This window comes from Haemorhous mexicanus, chromosome 6 (genome assembly GCF_027477595.1).
Source record: "Haemorhous mexicanus isolate bHaeMex1 chromosome 6, bHaeMex1.pri, whole genome shotgun sequence".
NCBI classification, from domain to species: Eukaryota; Metazoa; Chordata; class Aves; order Passeriformes; family Fringillidae; genus Haemorhous; species Haemorhous mexicanus.
The window spans coordinates 42,003,666-42,025,615 of record NC_082346.1 but is presented as its reverse complement, the minus strand read 5'-3'; the positions used below and the strand labels follow the sequence as shown (position 1 = coordinate 42,025,615).

At 43.9% G+C, this 21,950-nt stretch overlaps 2 protein-coding genes across 2 annotated transcripts; one reads left to right on the top strand and one right to left on the bottom strand.

Moving 5' to 3' along the window:
- The first annotated feature begins 7,300 nt into the window (after positions 1-7,300).
- On the top strand, positions 7,301-9,846 carry CLEC14A (C-type lectin domain containing 14A). Its single transcript, XM_059849927.1, is given in 2 exon segments — positions 7,301-7,480; positions 7,483-9,846. Coding segments are annotated over 2 exon segments (1,416 nt in total). The 5' UTR covers positions 7,301-7,330; the 3' UTR covers positions 8,749-9,846.
- Positions 9,847-17,804: 7,958 nt separating this feature from the next.
- Positions 17,805-21,392, bottom strand: SSTR1 (somatostatin receptor 1). The gene has a single exon (XM_059849926.1). The coding sequence runs from the start codon at positions 21,187-21,189 to the stop codon at positions 19,987-19,989; it is 1,203 nt and encodes a 400-aa protein (XP_059705909.1). The 5' UTR covers positions 21,190-21,392; the 3' UTR covers positions 17,805-19,986.
- Positions 21,393-21,950: the final 558 nt, after the last annotated feature.

The window sequence follows — 21,950 nt, the reverse complement described above, 5'->3', positions numbered from 1 at the left end:
GAGAAGTGTCTTTGGCACGCCCAGACTGCCCTGAGGGATCAGACATAAGCAGAACGTGCTCTGCCAAGTAAGAGCACCTTATTTGTACCTGACACACAGGAAATATTGTTCTTGGGTTGTTTATGCTTTATTCCCTGTGGCATCTGCTAATATATTCGTGGTCTGATTCTTATCTCTTACTGACACGCATCAGAAGCATTTCTAAACCTCTGGGCGGAGAAGGGTTTGACATTTCTAGTTCAGATCAATATCACATCAGCAGAGATGAGTCAAACACTTGCAGCTCTCATTCCTGTATTATTTATCCACATTCAATTGTCTCTCACCTCTTATTGACCTTTTCTATTCAACTAATATGAAACCAAGGCCCTTTGAACCCAAGTGCCAAGGGGTGCAGCTGGATTGCAGGCTGCCTATTGTCCTGAGTAATGGGCAGCTAAAGCAACAACAAGCAACAATCACCACTTGTTCATGCCTTACCTGGGAAAATACTGCTGAATGTAAACCAACCTCCCAGGGAACTTGGCCTGTTGGTGGAGCTCATCGATTAAATTAGATTCCTGCAGACCCTAACCTCTCCCCCCAATTACAGGGTGTCTGATGAGCACCAAGCACAAATTACTGTCACTCTGTTTTCATACCACATAGAAGTAGAGAAAGTTATGATGGCTGAAATCTGAAACCAGCAGAGCAGTGATGACAGTTCCTTCCTTCATGGGCAGTCCCTGAACCATGGCAATCTTCAAGGGCAGCCTCTGGCTGGCATCACACTGAATGACGCCAGGAAATGAGGCCACTTTTTGTTTTCACATCCTATTATTCATGGCTTGTTTTAAATATGATTATATGGACACTGGGGTTGTTTTTTGTCTTTAGCCAAACAGTAGTTAGGGCTTTATTTTATCGTATGAATAGATACATATCTTTCTCAAGTGTTGCCAGAATATTAGGGGAAGAATAACTACAAGTGTCCAGATACAGGCAGAATGGGCATACACACACCCACCAGGTACACAATTTGCAGAGGAGCACTTTTCCTGTCACATACACACCCACCACAGAACAGATTAATGACAGGCTCAGGTGGGACTCAGTCTGCCCAGATCTACAGGTGACAGAGGATGTTCATGTGTTTTCTGCAGCCCTGAGATATTCATAATAGCAGTGCAAGGACTGTATCTTTGCTGCTACTGGCTGATATAATTAAATGGAAATAATAAATCAATCAAACCTGGCCTGGCACACAACTATATTAAAAATTTTTTTAAAAAACTATATTAAAGTAACAGAACCTGCTCATGGATGAAAACATGATCAGGTCTACCTTGTGAATGCGTCATTGCTTATGCATGGAATATGTGACTGTGTTCTGAAATGATTTTTTCTTGATGTCTTTAGTGTTGATAAACCTCAATCTTTGAAAAACAACATCTTCATAAGTCATAACAGAGATATTTGTTTCATTTAAATTGCGAAAAAACTGGCAGAGCTGCTAGTATTTTAACCTTCACATGAAAGAAATGCAGGTAAGACGCATCTACTACTTGGACCATGAATCATTTCTGGAAAATAAATTAAGATATAGATTTAAATTTCCTATTTCAATTAGACACAGAGTGACACCCCAGTCCTGAATATTCCACATCCTGGTGGGTGGGAAGTCCAAAGTCAGACACTAATTTTTTTTTTTCTTGAGCCTATCTGCATTCAAAAGGGACTTCTTCCATAGCATAAAAAGAACTCCCTTGTCTTTATTTTCTGTAAAATTTCAAGCTCCTAGGTACCAACTGACAGAACCATTTAGGATATCAAGAGTTAAGTCCATGATAAACAGGAAAGTAAAAAAGCCATGTGCCATGCAGCAAGATGTTCTTCTCCCCCTACATCAGATACTCTGCTTCTGTGTCTTGCAAGCAAACAATGAGGAACATTTAAAACAGACTTTCTTGAGAAGGAAATGCTTTTAAGAATTGCCATTATATAAAAAGGGAAAGGAGGAAAACCTATCAATAAAGTGAACTAAAGCCTTTTTAGTCTGTCTGGTCTCACAAAACGAATGGCAATAAATATTTCCATAAAAGGTATGTTTACCTCCCATAATCTCCATGACAACAATTATTTCACTAGGCTCAGAATTTTTCTTCCTTCCTTTTATTTTTTTCATTTTGAATTAGCTGCTTGTGTAGACAAGCATCTGCTGCCTCTCCATCTCACAGCTGCTCCTTCTTGCTTTTATTCTTACTAGTCTGTATCCCTTACCCATTTTCAAGCAAATACTACGAGACTCTCTGAAATGGTCAGTCTGGGCAAAAGGCCAGGAAGTGAAATCAGCTCTTTACCAATAGATTTCCTTCTATTTTACTTCATTTCCCTAGGAAATTTTGTCTCATCCCAAAAAGCCTGCCAGTCCTAGAAGTTTTTTGTGGAATTACAATACTATAGGTAGTTACTAAAAATCTAGGTCTTTCTCACCTCAAATGATAATTCACTGATTCAAAAAAAAGCTTTTATTTAGTTCAAAATCTGATAAAATACTAGAAACATGTAATAGCATTGGAGTAAATCTGAATTAGACTCTCATTCTCCTCTTCTGTTTGCTTTTTTTCTAGGATGAGAGGACATCAGAACTCAGTATTTTCCCGGGCCTCCAAAACCTATGGTTTACATTGGCTGCTGACAGTAACCTCCTGGACCAGGAAGCAAATTGCATAACGGTGGTGTTGAACTTATCACAATAATGCTTTCTAAGGCTGGCCTTTGAGCCACAAAGTAGCTTCAAGGCCACCAACATCTCTCAGGACACAGTGCGTCTCCTGCAGCTGCCTAAAAGGATATGCTTGAACACCCACATGATCACTTTATGTGGTAACTGCCTCTCTGGTTGTGACTGTCCTTTGCTCTTTGCCCACAGCCTTGCACCACGTGGCATCAGACTGCTGTGGGGGCTGCCCAGCTGTGCAAACATGCCCGTGGGCATCAGCACCAGCCACACACCAGTGCTGCCACACTGGGCAGTGGCAGCACAGATGTGGCCCCTAGGCTCCCTCTACCACTCTGGTACTTCAACACTGGTGAATGATCTCACTTCTCTCTTTTCTTTTGATTTCTTCCCTATTGGCTTTTTTTTGGGTGTACTCATTTTCCTGCCTAGTGTTTGTTTTTTTTCTTTTTTTTCTGAGCTGCAGCTCTCTATTCCTTTAACTTAATCTGTGCTGATTGCTCTTCTCTTCTCTTCTCTTCTCTTCTCTTCTCTTCTCTTCTCTTCTCTTCTCTTCTCTTCTCTTCTCTTCTCTTCTCTTCTCTTCTCTTCTCTTCTCTTCTCTTCTCTTCTCTTCTCTTCTCTTCTCTTCTCTTCTCTTTTGTGCTTTTACTATTTCTGCCATTTTTTACTGCAAAATAAACTGTAGGGCCATACCCACCTCCAGTTCTTAAAGATCCCCTCATACCAATGTATACTCAGCACAAAGCTCATGTGGGGCCAGACCGTGCTACATAATACAGGAAATGTGAAGAATTTGAAGGCTACGATGGAACTAGTATGAATTATCCAGTCAACAAAAGGAAGGGAGTAAGCTAGAGTGAGAATAAAAAATATTTATACTCTACAGTATTTTTGGAAAAGATTTAATGTGTTTAATTTGACAGTTCTGGAGTTCATTTCCTCTAGCTAATTACAGAATGGAATCTTCCTTAATAACTCATTAAAGATGAGTGGAAGTAGTTACAGGATACATATTTTTCTTGCATACTTAGCAATGGAAACATGAACATATAAACTGATCAGGCTTTAAGGGGAACATATGCATATGGGATAATGCTACAGCCAAAACAATGCAGTTCATCAACTAAATGTCCCCTCAGCAGGTCAGGATTAGTTATATTTTATGTCTATGTCATAAATGTAATAGATATACCACTGTGTTCATACCAGCAGTTAAATATCATTCCTTGTTATTAAGCCCCACAGCTATGTGATAATGTCACTGGAAATTATTATTACAGAAGACAGGGACTTGCATGACCCCTGCTGGGTTGTCTTTTCCAAACTCTGTAAGTGATCCTTGTAATCTACAAAGTCCTTTTGAGAGATGAATAATTAAATTCTTACGATCGTGCAATTTGTTACAATAAAGCAGAAATTCTTATTTTAATTTCCTATCCTGTTCTCTGGAAAAGTAACAAAAGGATGCTGGATTCCACCTGGCATTTTTACTCCTTGTTGCAAGTTCTTTGACTGAATGCAGAGAAATTAATGAGAAATCTTGTCACACTGTTGAAATAAGATGGTTCTCATTGACTTCAAGACAGTCTTATTTTTAAAATTAAACTATTTTCTTAAAAAAATAATATAACTGTTTAGTGAGAAAATACTTTGTCTAAACACAAGTTACATGTGAAATGTAGGGCTGCCTTATTTGATAAACCATATATATATATATATATATATATATATTTCCATATTATACTATAATATACTAATATACTATATATATTTTCATATGATATAGATATTTCATGGAGCACTTAGTGACCAAAGGAGGATTATATAATTTTTGAGGCACACTGCCAATTGACAGCAATTTTCATTTGCTTAAAATACTTGTTTACATTATGTTATTTAAATTACAATCTATATCTTAGCAGGACACAGAAAGATGGGAAGTAAGTTTTGACTTTACCCACAACAAATTCAGCAGAAGGATGTCTGGATCCAGTAGAGATACCAGTTGGGATCAGAGGGAAGGAGAGAGCTCATAGGGACTGTACAACCTGACCAGAGACAAATGGCGTAGACTCTGCAAGGCTGCAGCAAGCAAAAAGGCTGAAGCTGTGCAAACAGGCAGTGCTCCCAGAACACTGATCTTCATTTCTTGCTCCCTGTAAATAGTTTCCAGCCCCAAACAAATCTGGATCATGCAATAAACCAGGTGAAAAATGGAGGTGCACATCAGCAGCCCTTCGTCACACTAGCAGAAAAGACAGCTGCTTCTGATATTAGATGCTGTCTCCTGGTTTTGTTGCATAACAGGTAGACAGATCTATTTCCAAGCATTTTCCTGTATCCCCTTTGGGGAAGAAAAATTTACTGTCCTTATGCTCTACACATTTTAGTGTGACATGATCATTTCACTTGTCCCCTTGAAAGCAAGGCATCCATACTGCAGCATCCATCTACCTCTGAGAAGTAAAATATGGCTCTTAGCAAGATCTGGATGCTGTATCCCTCAACAAGACTACTTTTAATGAAAATACAGCCCCTTAGGCCCTAGCAGTAGCAAACTATGTGCTCATATACAGATGACATATTTCCTGGTTAGTTGCAAAAAGAATAGTTGTAATTTACCGTTTAAAAACCCAAAAGGAATCCACCTAAAAAGAGGAAATTAGTTTTACTCACACAGCTCCTTAATAAAAATGTATTACTATAAGATAGATACAGTTACATGATGAAATAAAAATAAAACTTAATGGCTCTTATTAAAATGCAATTAAAGCAAACCACTGTTTTTTCAGGGGCTAAGATCTTACAGGAAAAACACTAAGGAATGACTATGTCTAAATAAGGCTTTAACTATTGAAAGCAACAGCTACATTACAGTTTACACATCCATCAGTTGTGACATTCAGGTTTGTGTAATAAAGCCTTCTTTATATGTAGAAGTTTAGTAGTCTCACATGTGTGTGGGAGTAGCTAGTCCTCACTTTCAAAAAAGGACTTCTACAGAAAAAGCCCCATGAAGAGTGATTTCTTATTTACCTATATGTTAGAAAGAACAATAAAAAACCAGAGGAAGAGCTGTTTTCTGGAGATCCAGCAGACCTGTTATTTTTTAAATATTTTGCAGAACATTCCCCTGAATAGGAACAGGAGAGGAGAGCAGATAGGCAGGTTGAGGAGATGTACAGCCACCACCTCTATTTTCAGCTGGTAAAAACCTTCAGCTTTGGCAATACAATGTTTTCATCTTTCTGTGCTGTACAAGTTCCTCTGATGAGACTGGGCTGCCCAGGGCACTGGGGGTTAACCTATTGTTTCTAAACTGGTTTGCCAGTTTGCTGGTTCATGTATAGCCTAGGAAATTAAAGTCATGGCCTGTGTGAAATGAGCCAGTAATAGCCATCAATTACCTGGTAGAGGCCAGCCCAGATGGCTCAAATCATGCTCTTGGCTGACAGCTGAGAAGAGATGCAAGACTGAGCTGCATTTTCCACCTCAGTGACAGAATCCTAGGTTTGAAGAATAATATGAAAATTTTGGGGCTTCTACATTATTCTATTTATAAGTTTATCTTCTGTTTGGCTATAATAAACTAACTCAATTTTGAAAGTGAAAACAAAGTGAAGCTGTAGGATTGCACTGGTATATTAGGCAAAGCCTTGTAAGTATTCCCCAGTAAAACGGCAATTGCAAAGCTGTAGCAAATACTCTTCTCTCCCAAACCTATCAACCAGATTTGGGGGAAATGGCTCAAGATACTAACTTGACAGGTATGTGCAGAAGCACAGCTTTTGTACATCATCAAGAAAAACAAGGGGCTCAAGGAACAATTCATTTAGTTTGGGCACATTTAAAGCTAGATCCAGTGAAGAACTAGGGATGGGAATAGCAGGTGATAAAGTTTCCTGATGCAAAATTAATTGCATCTTTCTGGCTTAAAATGCAGGCAGGCAGTAAGAATCTCCATGTGCTGACCCACACAGGCTAATAGCTTGATGCCTCTGCCCTGGGGTACCATGGAGAATACTGAATGCAAGGGTTACAATTCCAGTAAGCAGCAGAGCTCTGAATACACAGCTGCTACAACACCGCAAACTTTGACTTAGGTGGCTGTTAGCATCTTGACACTTTGATTAACCAAAACTATGAATTCATCTAGAATTAAACCAACAAGCTCTAGTTTTGTTATGAAAACCTCTTTTCCATAAAACCAAGTCTACTGGCATCCAAACGGACTGCAATTACTGAGAAACCAAAATCAGATTTTGTGACTGTTAAATCACCCCCGGAATCCGGAGCTACGGGGTTGATTGCACTTAACCAAGAAACCTCAATCCTCCAAGGAAGAGATAACTGAAGCCGGACCGCTTTTCTCCCGTAAGCGCTGTACAACAAGCTAGCAAGATGGCCTGGGCATCTCGGGACACGTGAAAACAGGCCCCGTGACCTCTGTTCGACAGCTGCGGCTCGGGGCTTCGCCACCCTCCTGTCCCTCCGACAGCGGAGGAGGCAGAGTCCTACGCGGCGGCTGGACAGCCGCCCGCCGGGCGGGGCGAGCGCTTCCTGGCGGCGCCGGGAGCTGCTTGTCCTGGGCCCTCCAACAAACGGAGGATGCCGAGGTCAGCCACGGCTCCCGACACGTCTCCTCCGGCAGGTCCGGGGGAGGGCCGTGGGAGCGGGGCCGGCGCTGGAGAGGGACGGCGCGGGCAGCAGAGGCCAGCCCAAGCCGGGGCAGAACGCCACCAGAGCGGCAGGGGCAGCCGGCGCCCCTCAGCCCGTCGCGTCCCGCCACCGGCATGAGGCGGACCGGGCCCTGGTGCCTGCTCCTGGCTGCGGCCTGCGCCCTGGGCCGGACCCCGTCGCCCCCGCGGGCCGCCGTGCGCTGCCTGTCCGCCGGCGCCTGCTTCAGCGCCCACCTCGCCAACGTCTCGTACGCCGAGGCCCGCGGCGCCTGCGACCAGCGGCGGGGCAGCCTCGCCTGGGTCAGCGGCGAGCCGGAGCTGCACCTGCTGCTGAAGCTGCTGGCAGACGCGGCGGTGCCCGCGCCCGCAGTGTTCTGGGTCGGGCTGAAGAGGAACGTCGCCACCTGCACCCACCAGGAGCAGCCGCTCCGCGGCTTCTCCTGGGAGGGCGTCGGGGGTGGGACGGCCCCGCAGGAGGTGCCGGCGGCGCTCGGACGGTGGCTGCAGGAGCCCCTGCCGTCCTGCCTCCTCGCCCGCTGCGCTGGGCTGCACCTGGCGCCTGACCCCGGGGACGGCCCCAGATGGGGCTGGAAGGAGCAGGTCTGCGGGATGAAAAGCCCGGGCTACCTCTGCAAGTACCACTACGAGGGTGCCTGCCCCGACCTCAGTCCCGCGGGCGCCCTTGACCTCAAGTATCGGCTCCCCTTCGAGGAGCGCAGCGGCGGCCCCGGCTTCAGCCCGCCGGGCACCGTGCTGACAGTGGCGTGTCCCGGCGGGGAGGTGCGGCTCACCTGTCAGCCCGAGCCGGGCGGCTTCGCCTGGAAGGCAGAGAAGCCCCTCTACCCCTGCCTCTTCGGCCGCACGACCCCCGACAGCGGGCGGTGCGCCGAGGCCGCCGGGTGCCGCGATGCCGCCGGCGGCTTCGCCTATGCCTGCATCCCGGGCAGCTCGGACGGAACTCCCTGCCCGGGCACGGGGCCGGCCCCCACCCCTACAGGTGGCCCTGCGGAACCGTCGGGTGCCAGGGCGGAGGGGCGGCGTCCTTCCATCCCGACACCCGGCGGTTCCACGGAGCCGCCCGCCACGGCCGCTGCCGGCGGAGAGAAGACGGCTGCTCCGCCGCCTTCGTCCTCCTCCTCCTCTTCCTCCTTCTCTTCCAACTACGTTTTCATCCTGGTGGCGGTCGCTGTGGTGGTGCTGGTTATCCTGGTCATGACCGTCCTGGGGGTGTTCCAAATCTGCTTTAACAAGAAGTCCGAGGGCCGCGGCGAGAAAGAGCCGCCGGAGGCCGGCAACAAGGCGGAGGCAGGCTCCGCGGAGCCCAGCGGAGCAGCGGGGGGTGAATAGCCCCGGACCGCCGAGGCCGCGTCCCTCGGGGCTGCCCTGGGCGGCAGCTGCCACCCGGGTCAGCGCTCGGCTGCCCACGTTCCTCTTGTCCCCAGCCCTGCTGCCGCGGGGAGCCGAGGGAGATGAGCCGCGGGACTTCGCTGGGCAGGGCTTGGACATTATCAAACGCAGGAGAGCGCATCGACGTTCTTTTGAGAGGATTGAAATCTTTGGACAGTCGGAATTTTTTGTCGGTCTGGAAAACAGTTATTTCGGTGCTGATTTCACTAAAATATAAATAGATCAGCCTGGCCGACAGAGCGATTGCAGCTGCAACAATTGTTCATTTTTATCCTCTCAGAAGCTGTTCGTCTGGTGCCTTACTTGGAGCAAGCATAAAGTGGGCCACTTTGAGCACTTGCATCTTGTAATTTAGAAGTCACTCCTTGCCTGAGTGGTACTTGGAGGCTCTCGTTTTCAATCTAATTGCTGGAACTTTTGGAGAGATGAACTGCCATAATTTTGGGTGAAACTGCAACCCACGTGCTTTCATACTGACATTCTTAAAAATGAAAGCGCATTTCTATACTTAGAAAGTCATTAAACTGCTGAGGAAATGAGAAGTTTATGGGGAGTCAGTTTTATACTTCAGCAGATGAAAAGAATACAGGATGATGTAAATCACTGCCCTGTTTGTTACTTCATACTCATTCTTGTAGCAGAGAATAAATTTTTCAGTTACCGTTTTTCTCCTAAGTTGGGTTGTTAAAAAAATTGCCTTCTGTGTGCAATATGTGGCTCCCTTAGAATCAGGCAAGGTGCTGACACACCACACTGCGAGAGGAGTTAATGTGAGTCCAAATACATCATGCAAATCTCATTCTCTTTAGTCAGATATATTGTTTTCTGTGGAGTCCCTTGAGAGTAAGGAAAGATTCACTGTTCGTGCCCTTTTCTAAATGAGATAAACACTTCCTCTGTGATTTCCCTTGGGAATTCCTGCAGAGGAGCTTTCAACCTGGCTGCAGAACTTGCTTTCTGTGCAGTTCAGAGTGCTGAGGCTCACTTGTTGTTATTATGGTGTTGGTTTTCAATTAAAGTTGTAATATTAAATATTGATTCAAGGTTTTCTGAGTGCAGTTATACATATCTAAGCGGTCTCATCCAAGCTTATTGGGGTGTGGGGAGAATAGGGAAATATTTTCTTCCCTTAAGAGAACTTTAATCTCTGAAATGTCTCTTTAAATACACTCGCTTGTTTGTTCGTTTTCCTCTCTTGAGAGCTGACATTCTTACTACTACTTTAATTTTGACACTTTCCTGTTGATTTCAAAGAACTCTGTTTAAAAAATGTGCGTTATTATTACCTATTTTTCTTGCAAGCAAAGACTTGATGATAAATATGGTGTAAACATCTGCTAAGGATAAAAAATTATATAAGTAGAAGTTTTTCCTTTTCCCTCTCTCTCCCTTTAATGATGATAGGCAGCTGCTATCTGGAAAACAATCTTTTGCTTTTGGTAAAGAGATCACTGATATTTGTGAGCCATCAGCCTGACTGTAGCCATAAATTCCCTTGCATCATGACAGGAATTAAATTCAGGTAGGTGAGAATGCTGCTCATTACAAGGTGACTCATAATCTGCATACTTTTTTAATCTGTTTATCTGACATTTCTATTTCACAATGCAGGCATTTTTCACCTTGGGCAGGAGGCTTGATTCTACATTCAGATGTGCACAGATTTGGAAAATGCCTTAGCCATTAATGCCTTATTTCTTAATAGCACCTCAGTTGCTGTCAGTGTAAATAATTTCTTTTATGGGATGATGTATGTGGAGCTTGCTTCTTCTATTGGGGCTGTATAAGCAAATAGCAGCTAAGATGAATGAGAGCCTCTCTAAATTAAGTTTTTGTATGTTTTAGTCTTTCTCTCATATCAGATAGCTGAACTCTTACAGTCTGATGGGACTGTCCAGGTCTGTTTTTCGAAGCTCTAGAAACTCTCTCATTCTCTGTTTCTGGAGTCTTACCAAGCACACAATTAAGTGCTGAGTTAAGCACCTGCCTACTTATTTTGGCATCTCTCAGTATGTGACTCAGACTGTTTAGTTAAAATATACAGGTTTATGCCCTTGCAAGCCATTTACCTGTCTCATAATTCCCATTTCCCTCTTCCTGTGAAATCATGTTTTGATTTGAGAGTTCTGTTCCTCACACAATTCAGGATCATTAGACATTTGTCTAGGGGACTACACAAGGGTTCTACTATGTTCCTCCTGGCTTATAATTTGACTCATGCGAAACCAGGCTATTTTGCATCTAAGGATGGGATCCATCTTACCATGTGTAGATATCTCCAGTAATTGATCTAGACTTTTTTACTCACCTAGACACCTGTACTGCCTATGGAGAGAAAAATGTGCTTGCAATTAATCTTATTTTAGACTAGATGCTGAAAACAGGACCTGTGAATTACATCCTGAAAGTGCCCTTTCTCTGCATTGACTATAAAGAAGGCATATGGAGGCTACTTATATTTAAATGCCTGTAAAATACACATTTAAAATTAAATCAGAAAAATCAGCTCACTTAAGTCTCCAGCTGTGCAAGTCACTTTTCTAAAAGCAAGCTCATGGTGCCTTCTGTGTCTTCAAGGCATGGCTAAATGGTCATAATTTTATTATTGCTTTTACATGTTAGAGATTCTTGTTCAGTATGTCGGGTTTTTTATCTTATTTTTGCAGTCAGTAGAATAAAGATCAAATAGCATTTGGAGTTGTTTTGGAACCTGAGCAACTTTGAAATGCATGAATTTCTCTTTCTCTGATGGTTCAGACCAAAAAGAAGATGTTTTGGGAGAAAGGACTGATCATTTTTGCTTTCCACTCTTGGTCAAATTGGGTCTTTAGTGAATAAGAAACCAACACATACCTGTCATGCAACCATTGGTTCATATCACAACCATGATTCACTGGTCTGCAAGGCAGATTCAGAGCAGAGTTTGCTGTTTACATCCATAGAAGGAGAATAAGTAAGATCATAATGAGTACAGATAATGATAGTAAGTACTGAGATAATAAAAGTGTCTGATTATGAAAATGGATGCAATTTTTATAAAAATTATTATGTAACACCACATAAAAAACCCACAATCAAATGCAAGTATTTTTCCAAAACATGGCAAAGATAGAGACAAATCTTTTCACCCATGTTGTACACATGTCCATTGAATAAACATTATATATGCACATTATATTCCAACTGTTTTTCCAGCATAGGAAAAAATATTTTTTCATCCCATAATAAAGACATATAAATCACATATAAACTTTATATCTGTAAGTTTTAAAATGATTACATTTGTAATGAAAGGGTGATAGCAAGAAACTCTTAGTCTACATTTGAAAATGGTGATTCCTGCAAAGAATAGGAATGTCCAGACTTGTCTATCACAGTTATCCAAAAAAGTGTCCCATGTTGCCAGTTTTAGATTTCCTTAATTCTTACAAAGATAGTTTGACTGGCAGGCATATAATTTGTCAGCTGCACATTTTATTTATGAACAAGTGGTGAATTTTTAATGGTTTGTTTCATCAAATAATCAGAAATAAAACTTTAATTTCCACATTTTTTAAAAAGAATGATTTATGCTGCTAAGGGCTTAATTAGGTGTTCTGTGGGATTGAAATGAAATCTATAAGTGGACATGGGAAAAAATTGAGTACTTCAGACAACACTTCTTGTTTAAGTGTATCATATAGCTTAAAGAATATTAAAAGTATAATGGATTCTGTGCTTCTCCTGGGAACTTCCTATCACTTAATTTTTCTCATGTTTTAAATCCCAGTTATCTTTCCTCATTATTACATGGATGTCAGTCACTGGTAGATGCAATGTAGTTTCTTCTAGAAATAATATTTTTTATTTCTTCTGTAGGTGGACACTTAGCAAGGCTGTGGTGTGGCATTTCATATATTTCACCAAAGATATATAATTGACTTAAAAGGCAAACACAGAAGGGCAGCAGCAGCAGTAACCACATTCCCAGGACTTCAAAACATTAAACTTAATATCTTTTCTTCTTCCCCCAGTATCTTTTCTTCTTCCCCCAGTATCTTTTCTTCTTCCCCCAGTTCTGCCCAGTATGCAGCCTTGACTTTCTCTTCTGGGCTTGTAGTCTGGGACTCAAAGACTTGAAAGTGGATGTGTAAAAGGAAGCATCTGTTACCAAGCAAATCTTTTCCCTTTTCTGTATTGCTGACTAGAATCACAGAATCATAGAATGGTTTGGGTTGGAAGGGACCTTACAGACCATCTTGTTCCACCCCCCTGCTGTGTGCAGGGACACCTTCTACTAGACCAGGTTGCTCAGAGCCTCATCCAGCCTGGCCTTGAACGCTTCAAGGGATGAGGCATTCACAACTTTGCTGAGCAAATTGGTCCAGTGTCTCACCACTCTCACAGCAAAAAGTTTCTTCTTCATACCTAATCCATTCCTACCCTCTTTGTTTGAAGACACTCTCCTTTGGCCTGTCACCACAATCCCCAGGAAAATGTTCTTCTTCAACTCTCATGTAGGTACTGGAAGGTTGTTTGAAGGTACTGGAAGCCTTCTCTTTTCCAGGCTGAACAACCCCAACTCTTTCAGCCTGTCTTTGTAGGTGAGGTGTTCTAACCCTCTGATCATCTTGATGGCCTCCTCTGGACTCCAGCATGTCCAGATCCTTCTTATGTTGGGAGCTCCAGAGGAGAGCACAGTCCTCCAGGTGGAGTGGAAGCAGCAGTGGAGCTGGGAAATGCAGAGGTGTGGTGGTGATCCTGCATTTGTTATGTCCTCCCCCTCCTTCCACCTGCCAGTCCTTTTGCATTCTGAGTCAGAAAAATGGGAAAACAACCACTCTTATGTATTTTAGGGGTAATATAGAGGAGGAAGACTGCAGGTACACAGAGAGGATGAGCTGAGGAGGGGAAGATGACAAAGACAGGCAAGCATCCATCTTTACCCGGATGTATCTATCCTAACCATCTTCTTGCTGCGTATGTTTTCAGGTGTTACTCAAAATGTGGTGGTTTGCAAACAAAAAAATATTTTCAGTCATTAAGGCAGGAACCATGGGTCATTATGGGTCATTATGGGTTATAACTTGTCGGAAAAGCATGGTTTTATTTTTGGAATGTAACCAGCAGGCCTTGTGGTTTTGGCTGATAAGAATGATTTACACTGTTCTCTGGAACATAACATAAGATCATAAGTACAGATAGCTTGAGTGAGATTATAAGTGATCAAGGTCTGTAATGTCTGTGCAGAGGAATGTGTTACATTACTTTTCATTCTTACGAGTATATCTTTCCTTAAGGGAAAGGATTTTTCCCAGTCATTGTACTGAAGATTCTCATCAAGTAAGAAATTATGTTAATTTTACTTTATGACAGTGAAATAGCAGTGAAAACTCTTCAGTATTCAATTTCTGTATTGTCAATATGAGATTCTTCTTGGTTTGTGTTAAGAAAAAAGTTATTAGATAATTTTCTCTATTTTATTGATAAAGGAAAAAAAAATCTGTGAAATTCAAAGCATCTGAAAAATTCCAAATAAATTAACATTCTGAAAAATCTGTATCTATTTGTTTATGCCTTGTTTTCCTGAGTTTCTAGTAATTCCATAGAGTATCTAAATTGTCATCTAGTTCTTAGAAAAAAATGCCTTGATACTTTCTAACCTTCAAAAATAACAGTCAGCTTGGAAAACAGCAGCTGACATAAAAAGCCCAACTTCATATTTTTTGCTGAGTTGGGAGTTTATGTATTTGCTGTCCTCTAAACAGTGGAAGTTAATTATGTGAAAGAGCCAAACTCCTACTTTGCAATGCCTGTACTGGACTCTACTCTGTTCTTAACAAAGTAGCCTCTCCCAACCATCACATACCTGATTTTTCTCCATATCAGATTCCTTCTCTCTCAGTCTGCTCAGTATCAAGTATCCACCAGTTTGGCCTGCTTTTACATCCATTCTCCCCCAAATATCCAGCTTTGCCATGTTTTGGACCACAACAGTTGACCAGCAATCCCTTGGGCTTTCCATTGTGAATCTGAGCACGGGCAAGTGCTGTGTGCCTGAGTTGAGCTCGTGCCACACTCAGCCCGTGGCAGCAGCACTGGTGTCACCTGGCATTGCTCAGCTTTGTGACGGTGCAGTGCAGTCCAGCACCCTCCAGCAGCTCCCCCTGGGCTGGTAGGGCCCACACGTGCACTGACAACAGCACTGTCACCAACAAGGTAAGTGGAGACAATCCTGTTCTAAGTCATAAATGCAACACAGTTCAGATCCCAAGTCAGAAATCTGGTAATTGTTATCTGTCCTATAACTTCCCTAAGTCTGTGAGTTTGGGCACTTTTATTTGAGCCTTTCTAGTTAGGAAGCTCAAGAACCCACAGAGCAGCCCTTAGACATATCGTACAGTGTAAGAACCTGTATAGAAAAGACATTTTGGGGGAGGCGGGGGTGGAAGGTGTAGTGGGAATGAAGAGTAGAGGGAATTTTCTGTATGTTTATATAGTTTCCAAGGTGACCCTACCCATCATAGACATGATAATCATATAATGACAAATGTATTCCATCCAGACTGGATACAAAAACCTATACACCTCAGGCAGGATACAGAACCTTACTGTTTCTGCTTCATAGCTGCTTATTGCTTTGCCAAATTCAGATTTTAGGCTTTTGGAGAAAAAAAAATTGGAAGGGAGTGGGCATACTTAGCTTTTATTGAAAAGCATCCGTCTTGTCAAAATTTTGCTTGGTTTGGAGCTGTCTAATGATATCCTTCGAAATACTCTCAGGGTCACCTATTTTTCTTGGCCATTTCTCTCCACAAAATGTAATATCTAAAAGCATTTTTCTTGAAGAGAAATCTTATTAGTAAACTATCCTTTCTTCCTGTGGCTTAGCCTGAAGTTATCAGCCAAATAAGGCTACACTGAAGAGGATGGAAGTGCTAAATATACAATTCAGTAGAAATATTATATTCTCCTCTAGAGATACATGATTCACATTCTTGTCTGTAGAGCCCTGGTGTCAAGTAAGGTTCCTAGGGACTAATATCACAGAGTTTAGAACACTGGATTGATGTTTATTTCTTGGCTAATTTATTCTGATTTTTTGAAATTATTTTTCTTAGATCTTTTTTTTAATCAGGATTATAAGACATTAAATTGTCACTGTTCTAGAAATATGGCAGAGTAAAGTCAAACCTTATATAACATGAATGTATGACATCACTGGGTTCTTTTATTTCAGTAAGACTTAGTTTCATATTTAGAATTAGGATGCTGATTTTGGTAGCAGGTTAAAATACAGCAAATAGTGTTAATAGAGCATGCCATATACATTAGAAATGCAGATTTTTAGATTTCCAGAAACAACTAGAAAGGCTGTTTTAAAATTCTGATTCACTGGAAAGCTGGCATTTCAGAAATTTTTTCATCACTTTCAGAAAACTGATTCTCATTCTCTGTGAAGATATCAAATGGGTTCTTTAAGAGTCGAATGCAAAGAAGCCATACTCTGTGTAATGTTCTCTGCTGTAGGGACCATCTGAAGAGGCAGAATATCTGCATGCAGCCATCACCTTTTTCATCCACTGTCCAGATATAAAGTGCCTCTGGGACCAGTCTCGTTCAAGTCCACTAACTGCAGGTAGCAGCCGGCCTTAGGATTCTGAGATGTGTTGTCTTTGGTACTGCACTGGGAAGCCTGGTGGGAAAGGAAAGTGATTTCCTGTGCACCTTTGAGTGGGAAAATGCTGCAGCTGATGTGTGCTGCCCACCTGATGTGCATTCCATGTGAAGACTGTTCTCTATAGTACATGCCACTGGAAAAAGTCCAGTCCATTGACTGGATACTGCTTGGTGCTGCCCCACTGCTGGGTAAAGGTCTCAGGCTAAAGAAAGGGCAAAAGTTGCCTGTGTTTCAGTGGCCACAGGGCCAATTTCCATGACAAAGTGAATGCAGTATTTTTAAAATATAAACCAAAACTCATGGGGAAATAGCAAAAAAATTACTACTGGTTACAAATTACAATTCACCCACTTGCAGCTGTATAAAAAGGTCAAAATGTCACCAAGAAATAAACTACTCTACTATTTTTTTCAGTGAATTAAGCATTAGTTAAAATAATTTCCATATGAAATCTGAATGCCCTTATTTGCCATTTGGAAAGCATTAAAAAGAGTTCTGTTTATTTTCTGGTACATATTATTTCATGAGAACAACTTTTTATCTCTCGGGTGGTTATGTTCTACTATTTAGAATAGTAACACAGAATGAACTAACTAACTCTCTTTCTAGCTAAATTGAATAATTTACTGCTGTTGATCGCCTCTCCCAGAGCGAAAAATAGCAGGAACAACTGTTAGTTTGGGATAAACAGATTTTTTTCCAGCTGAAACCACACAGAGCCAGGAATCACAGGGGCAGTGCTGGCCAGGAGTGAATCAGCCCATCCATCTGAAGGCAAGCCTGCCATCTACTGAAGGCCCAACCCAACCTCTGCGATGTGCCTGGGAGAGCTGAAACTGAAGTGCATGTGCTGGTAGGTGTGCAGGCTTCCACCGCAACCTTTGCGAGGCAAAGAGAAAAAAAAATGAAAGAACAAAACCCAGTGCAACTTTTCATCAAAGCTGAGTGTGCAGTATGAATCTCTGTGCTTTTTCACTCTTGCTTCATCGTGTCTGATATCAAAGAAATTCAACAGTGAAAAGTAGACTGACTCTCTGTTTAATCTGACCATACATAAAAATATGCCGGGGTGAAAAGGACCACATAAGATTATGAGATTTATGCCATCTTGAAGATATTGTGAGTGAGAATTCAAGTGAAGCCCTGCAAATAGCATCATGGATATCATGGGGCATTTTACAGTTGTTTTGACAGACATTTGATTTCTGTGAAAATTTAATTGAGCTTATAAAGCGATTTCATCCTCATTTCCCCATATGTACATGTAAAACATGGCAAAATTTGCGAGTTTTCTTTAAATCGTGTCCACTAGGAAGTAAAAGAAAAGAAACTGTACAATTCTTAAAGCTTTTCATGAAATATTTTAATAAGGATGTAACAGTTTCCACATTAGCAATTTTTAGACTAAAAGGAGCTGACTCACAGTCCATTGAAGTGATTTAAGTTTTTTTTCTCTCATTTTGATGGACTTTGAATCAGACAACTTTGAAATACTAAATTTATACATTCATTTAATGGTACTTAAGTTTTGGTGAAAGAAATATACAAAGTAGCATCCTGCTTTTTGCTGCTGAGAAAAGTTAAAGGGTATAATTAAACAAAAACCTGTAGTCAATCCACCACCACAAATACTAGATGCCTTAATTGTCAACCTTACACTTTACACTGTACTTAAGCACTGCAGCTACGAGTACAATGCTATGGGTATGCTGCTACTAGAGATTTTTCCAGTCTCTTGCTTCATATTGCCAGTAGTTATAACTGATACAAACACAGTCTTGTGCTAGAGAAGTGATTTGTCACAGCTACTGGGAGACTTGCCACTCTGTGACACTGTTAGCATAGGTGGTAGAAAGCAAAAAACATAGCTGCTTATTTCAACACAGTCTGTACCAACACTTCTGTGTGGGATAAAAGGGAGTAGGGATAGAAGGTTTCATTTAATCAGCTGTCATTTATCAAAGAAAGCTTCATCTGTCTATATGAAATTTGTTTTGTCATAAGAGGAGAAGAGAGAAAATTCAAGGGACAATTTCTGTGGGGGAGACAATGAAAAGGAAAGAGTTAGAAAAAAAGACAATGTTTTTATCTGGAAAGAAGCCTTCTTGAGCATCACCCATTTTAAATGCAACCTTGCAAGTAGCCACCACAGACATAAGTACACAGTATAAATTGCTTCAGAAAAACACGTTCACAACACAGTGACTAGAATCAAATAAAAATCAAACAAGAAGACATCTGGCACACATTAAAAACAAGAATTCTCAGAAATGAAACATTAAGAAGCTCTGGGTTAGTATATTACATTGGCAACATATGAAACCCATTTTGTTGGGTTTTTTAGTGCAACAGAAGAAACTGGAGCTAGGGTAATAGCTATTACTGAACAGCTACTTTTCTGTCAAGTATTTATTTATTTCAGAGACTGGTGGAGATTTTTAAATGCCTCCCCCTTTTTCCATATAGGCTAAAGTGACTTTGCCATCATCCAGGTCGTTCAAAAAGTGTCTCAGCTCCCTTCATTGCTGTTTCACAGCTGACAGAGCAGGCTCAAGACAGCAGATTCACAGTCTATGCTCCCTTTAAACTTTATTATCAGCACACTTTGTGTGTGGACAGATTCAAACATTTCCCAACTCAGCAGTCCCCCAGCTCCCATCTCAATGAGTCCCAGCTCTCTGCTCCCTGTGTGTCATGGGACTGTTTATCTCCCATCATGAGCAACCTGCTGCACAGCTCCAAAGTGCAGCAATAGTCAGATTTTTTCCTAAGACCTTTTCTGCTCTGCTTCTGCCAAGTAGCACAGAGAGACAAAGTCCCAGTGAGTTGGAAGCTGTCTGCAAAGCAAAAAAAAAATCTTGGTGACTATGCTGCTTCTTTCTCGGGGACTTTTTGCTCCCTGCTTTCTATTTTATTCCATGGGAGGGAAAGATAGGCACAGAGAGAGGCTACTTACTCCTTCCTGGGGGAGGGCAAGGTATGTGTTGGGGGAATTTTTCCAGCATTTCTAATCTCTGAAGGGGAGGTGTGTGCTGACAGATGTTGAGTGGGGTCATTTTCAGCTGGGGGCAGTCTGAGCCTGAATGCTGGGGCTTGACTGAAGCAGGCTCGACTCAGTGGCCTGGGGTGTTCCACCAGCCAAGGGGAAGGGCAAAGTGTACAAAAAAGATGGAGGGAGAGAAGTCACTGCAGGACCTTTACAGCCACTTGTCAGACACAGAGAGGAATGACAGAGCCAGGCTACCAGACCCTAAGCTACCAGACCCATGAGAGCCACAATTCACTAAGTGGATGTCAAAGCATCAGAGAATGCACCATCTTTCAAGAGGGGCCAATCAGGGTGCAGGGGGCAGCAAATCAAGGATGTGGGGTTTTCTTCACTCTTTCTTGTGCCAAACACTGGTGGCAGTGGGCAGGACCAAAATCCCCTCCCTCCCAGCCTCCCCAAGCCACAGCCCTGGCTTCGCTCACCCTCCAGCTGGGGGGCAGGAAGGGAGCTGGGGGACAGGAATGCTTCCTCAGAGGGTGGTAATCCTGGAGGTGCAAGTGCCATTCCTGTACATGCTCCCTGACTCCAAGTTGTCTGGGGGAAAGTCCTCCACGCTGTATGCCCTGCTCTTGAGGGCAGTGGCATAGTAGTCGATGGGTTCCTCTGCAGCATTGTCCATCCAGCTGAGGCAGAGCAGCCTCTGGAAGGACCGCTTGAAATTGTCTGAGAGAAAACCATAGAGGATAGGGTTGGCACAGCTGTTGGCATAGCCCAGGATGACAGAGAGCTGGCTGATGGTGGCATCATCCTGCTCTACAAAGACATTGACCAGCTGCACAATATAGAAGGGCATCCAGCAGATGACAAAGACCATCACCACCATCATGACCATGAGGGTGATCTTGCGCTCTGAGCGTTTGCGTTGCTGCCAGCCAGCCTTCAGGGCCACCATGCGCATCTTAGCGATGATGAGGATGTAGCAGAGGCAGATGGCCACCACAGGCAGCAAGAAGCCCATCAGAAAAGTGTAGACCACAAAGACCACCAGCCATCTCTGGGTGGGCTCTGGCATGAGCATGTTGCAAGCCACTGTTCCATCACTGTTGGCTGCTGTGTTGGAGAAGATGATGATGGGCAGGATGATGAGGATGGAAAGCACCCAGACACCCAGATTGACCATCTTAGCCACAGTGGGCCGGCGGTACCTGGCCGCCTTGATGGGGTGCACCACGGCAATGTAACGGTCCACACTGAGCACGGTCAGGCAGTAGATGCTGGTGAACATGTTGATGGCATCCACACTGAGCACCAGGCGGCAGAGCAGGGAGCCAAAGGGCCAGTGGTGCAGCAGGGTGGAGGTAACCAGAAAGGGGACGCTAAGCATCAGCAGCTCATCTGCGATGGCCAAGTTGAGGATGTAGATGTTGGTGGCTGTCTTCATCTTGGCGTAACGCAGGATCACGTAGATGACCATGGAGTTCCCGCACAGCCCCACCAGGCACACCACGGAGTAGATGAATGAGATGAGGATAGCGCTGCCCTGAGACTCACTCAGGGTGCTGTTCGGAGCGCCAGAGGAATTCCTGCCGCCCGAGTCCATGCCCTCCGCCGCCGCCTCCTCCGAGGCGCCACCGGCTCCGCCGCCACCACTGTCGCTGCCGCCGCTGTCGCTGTCGCCGCTGTCGCTGCCTGCACCGCCCGGAAGCCTGGGGCAGGTGCCATTGGGGAGCATCCTCTGCCCGGACCCCCACGCCCCGGCTCAGAGCAGCAGGCGTCCGCCGCCGGCTGCGCTGGGCATCATCCCGTCAGGGATCCCGGCTCGGCGGCTGCGGGACGCGGGCATCGGGAGAGAGGCGGCTGCCAGCGCCGCTCGCTCCGAGCGGCGGCAATTGCTGCTCCCCGGCTGGTGAATGATTAATAGCAGCGGCGCGTCACCAGCTAAGGAAAGAAGGAGGGAAAGAAAAAAAAATGCAGGAGGAGACGTAAGTGGGTGTCCCTTACCACCCCCCACTCCCCTTGCCCGCCTTCCATCCCGCCCTCCGGCTGCTTGCAAATCCGGCAGCTCCAGGGCAGCCTGTTTCCTATTCCCACTGCCCCACGCTACTCAGTGCCCCCCTATCCCGCACTTCTCTCCCCACCCAGTATTGTTTTCCCCCAATTCCCACTGATCCCCTCCCCGTCCACCATCCTCTCCTCCCTCCATTCTCCGCAGCTCTCCCTCCATGGCACCTAGGTCCAGACCAGGGGCACCCTTGGCAAAGGGACTATCCTTTGTCCTTTAAGAAAAAAGCCTGGGTCTTGCATGGGTGAGCAGTGTTACCTAGGCAAGCATGCCTCATGTCTACGCAGCTGCTGTAACCCTCTCCTGTCACTGCACCGTGTGCATTGCCCACCTCGCAGCGCTGGCACCAGGCACGGCACCGACCGACAAAGCACAAAACATTCAATCCTCTGCACACAGCGCTGCCCGTGCCTCCTCCAGCACGCAGCTCC

Coding starts and splice junctions, on each gene's coding strand:
- SSTR1 (XM_059849926.1), bottom strand. CDS start 21,189: ATGCTCCCCAATGGCACCTGCCCCAGGCTTCCGGGCGGTGCAGGCAGC.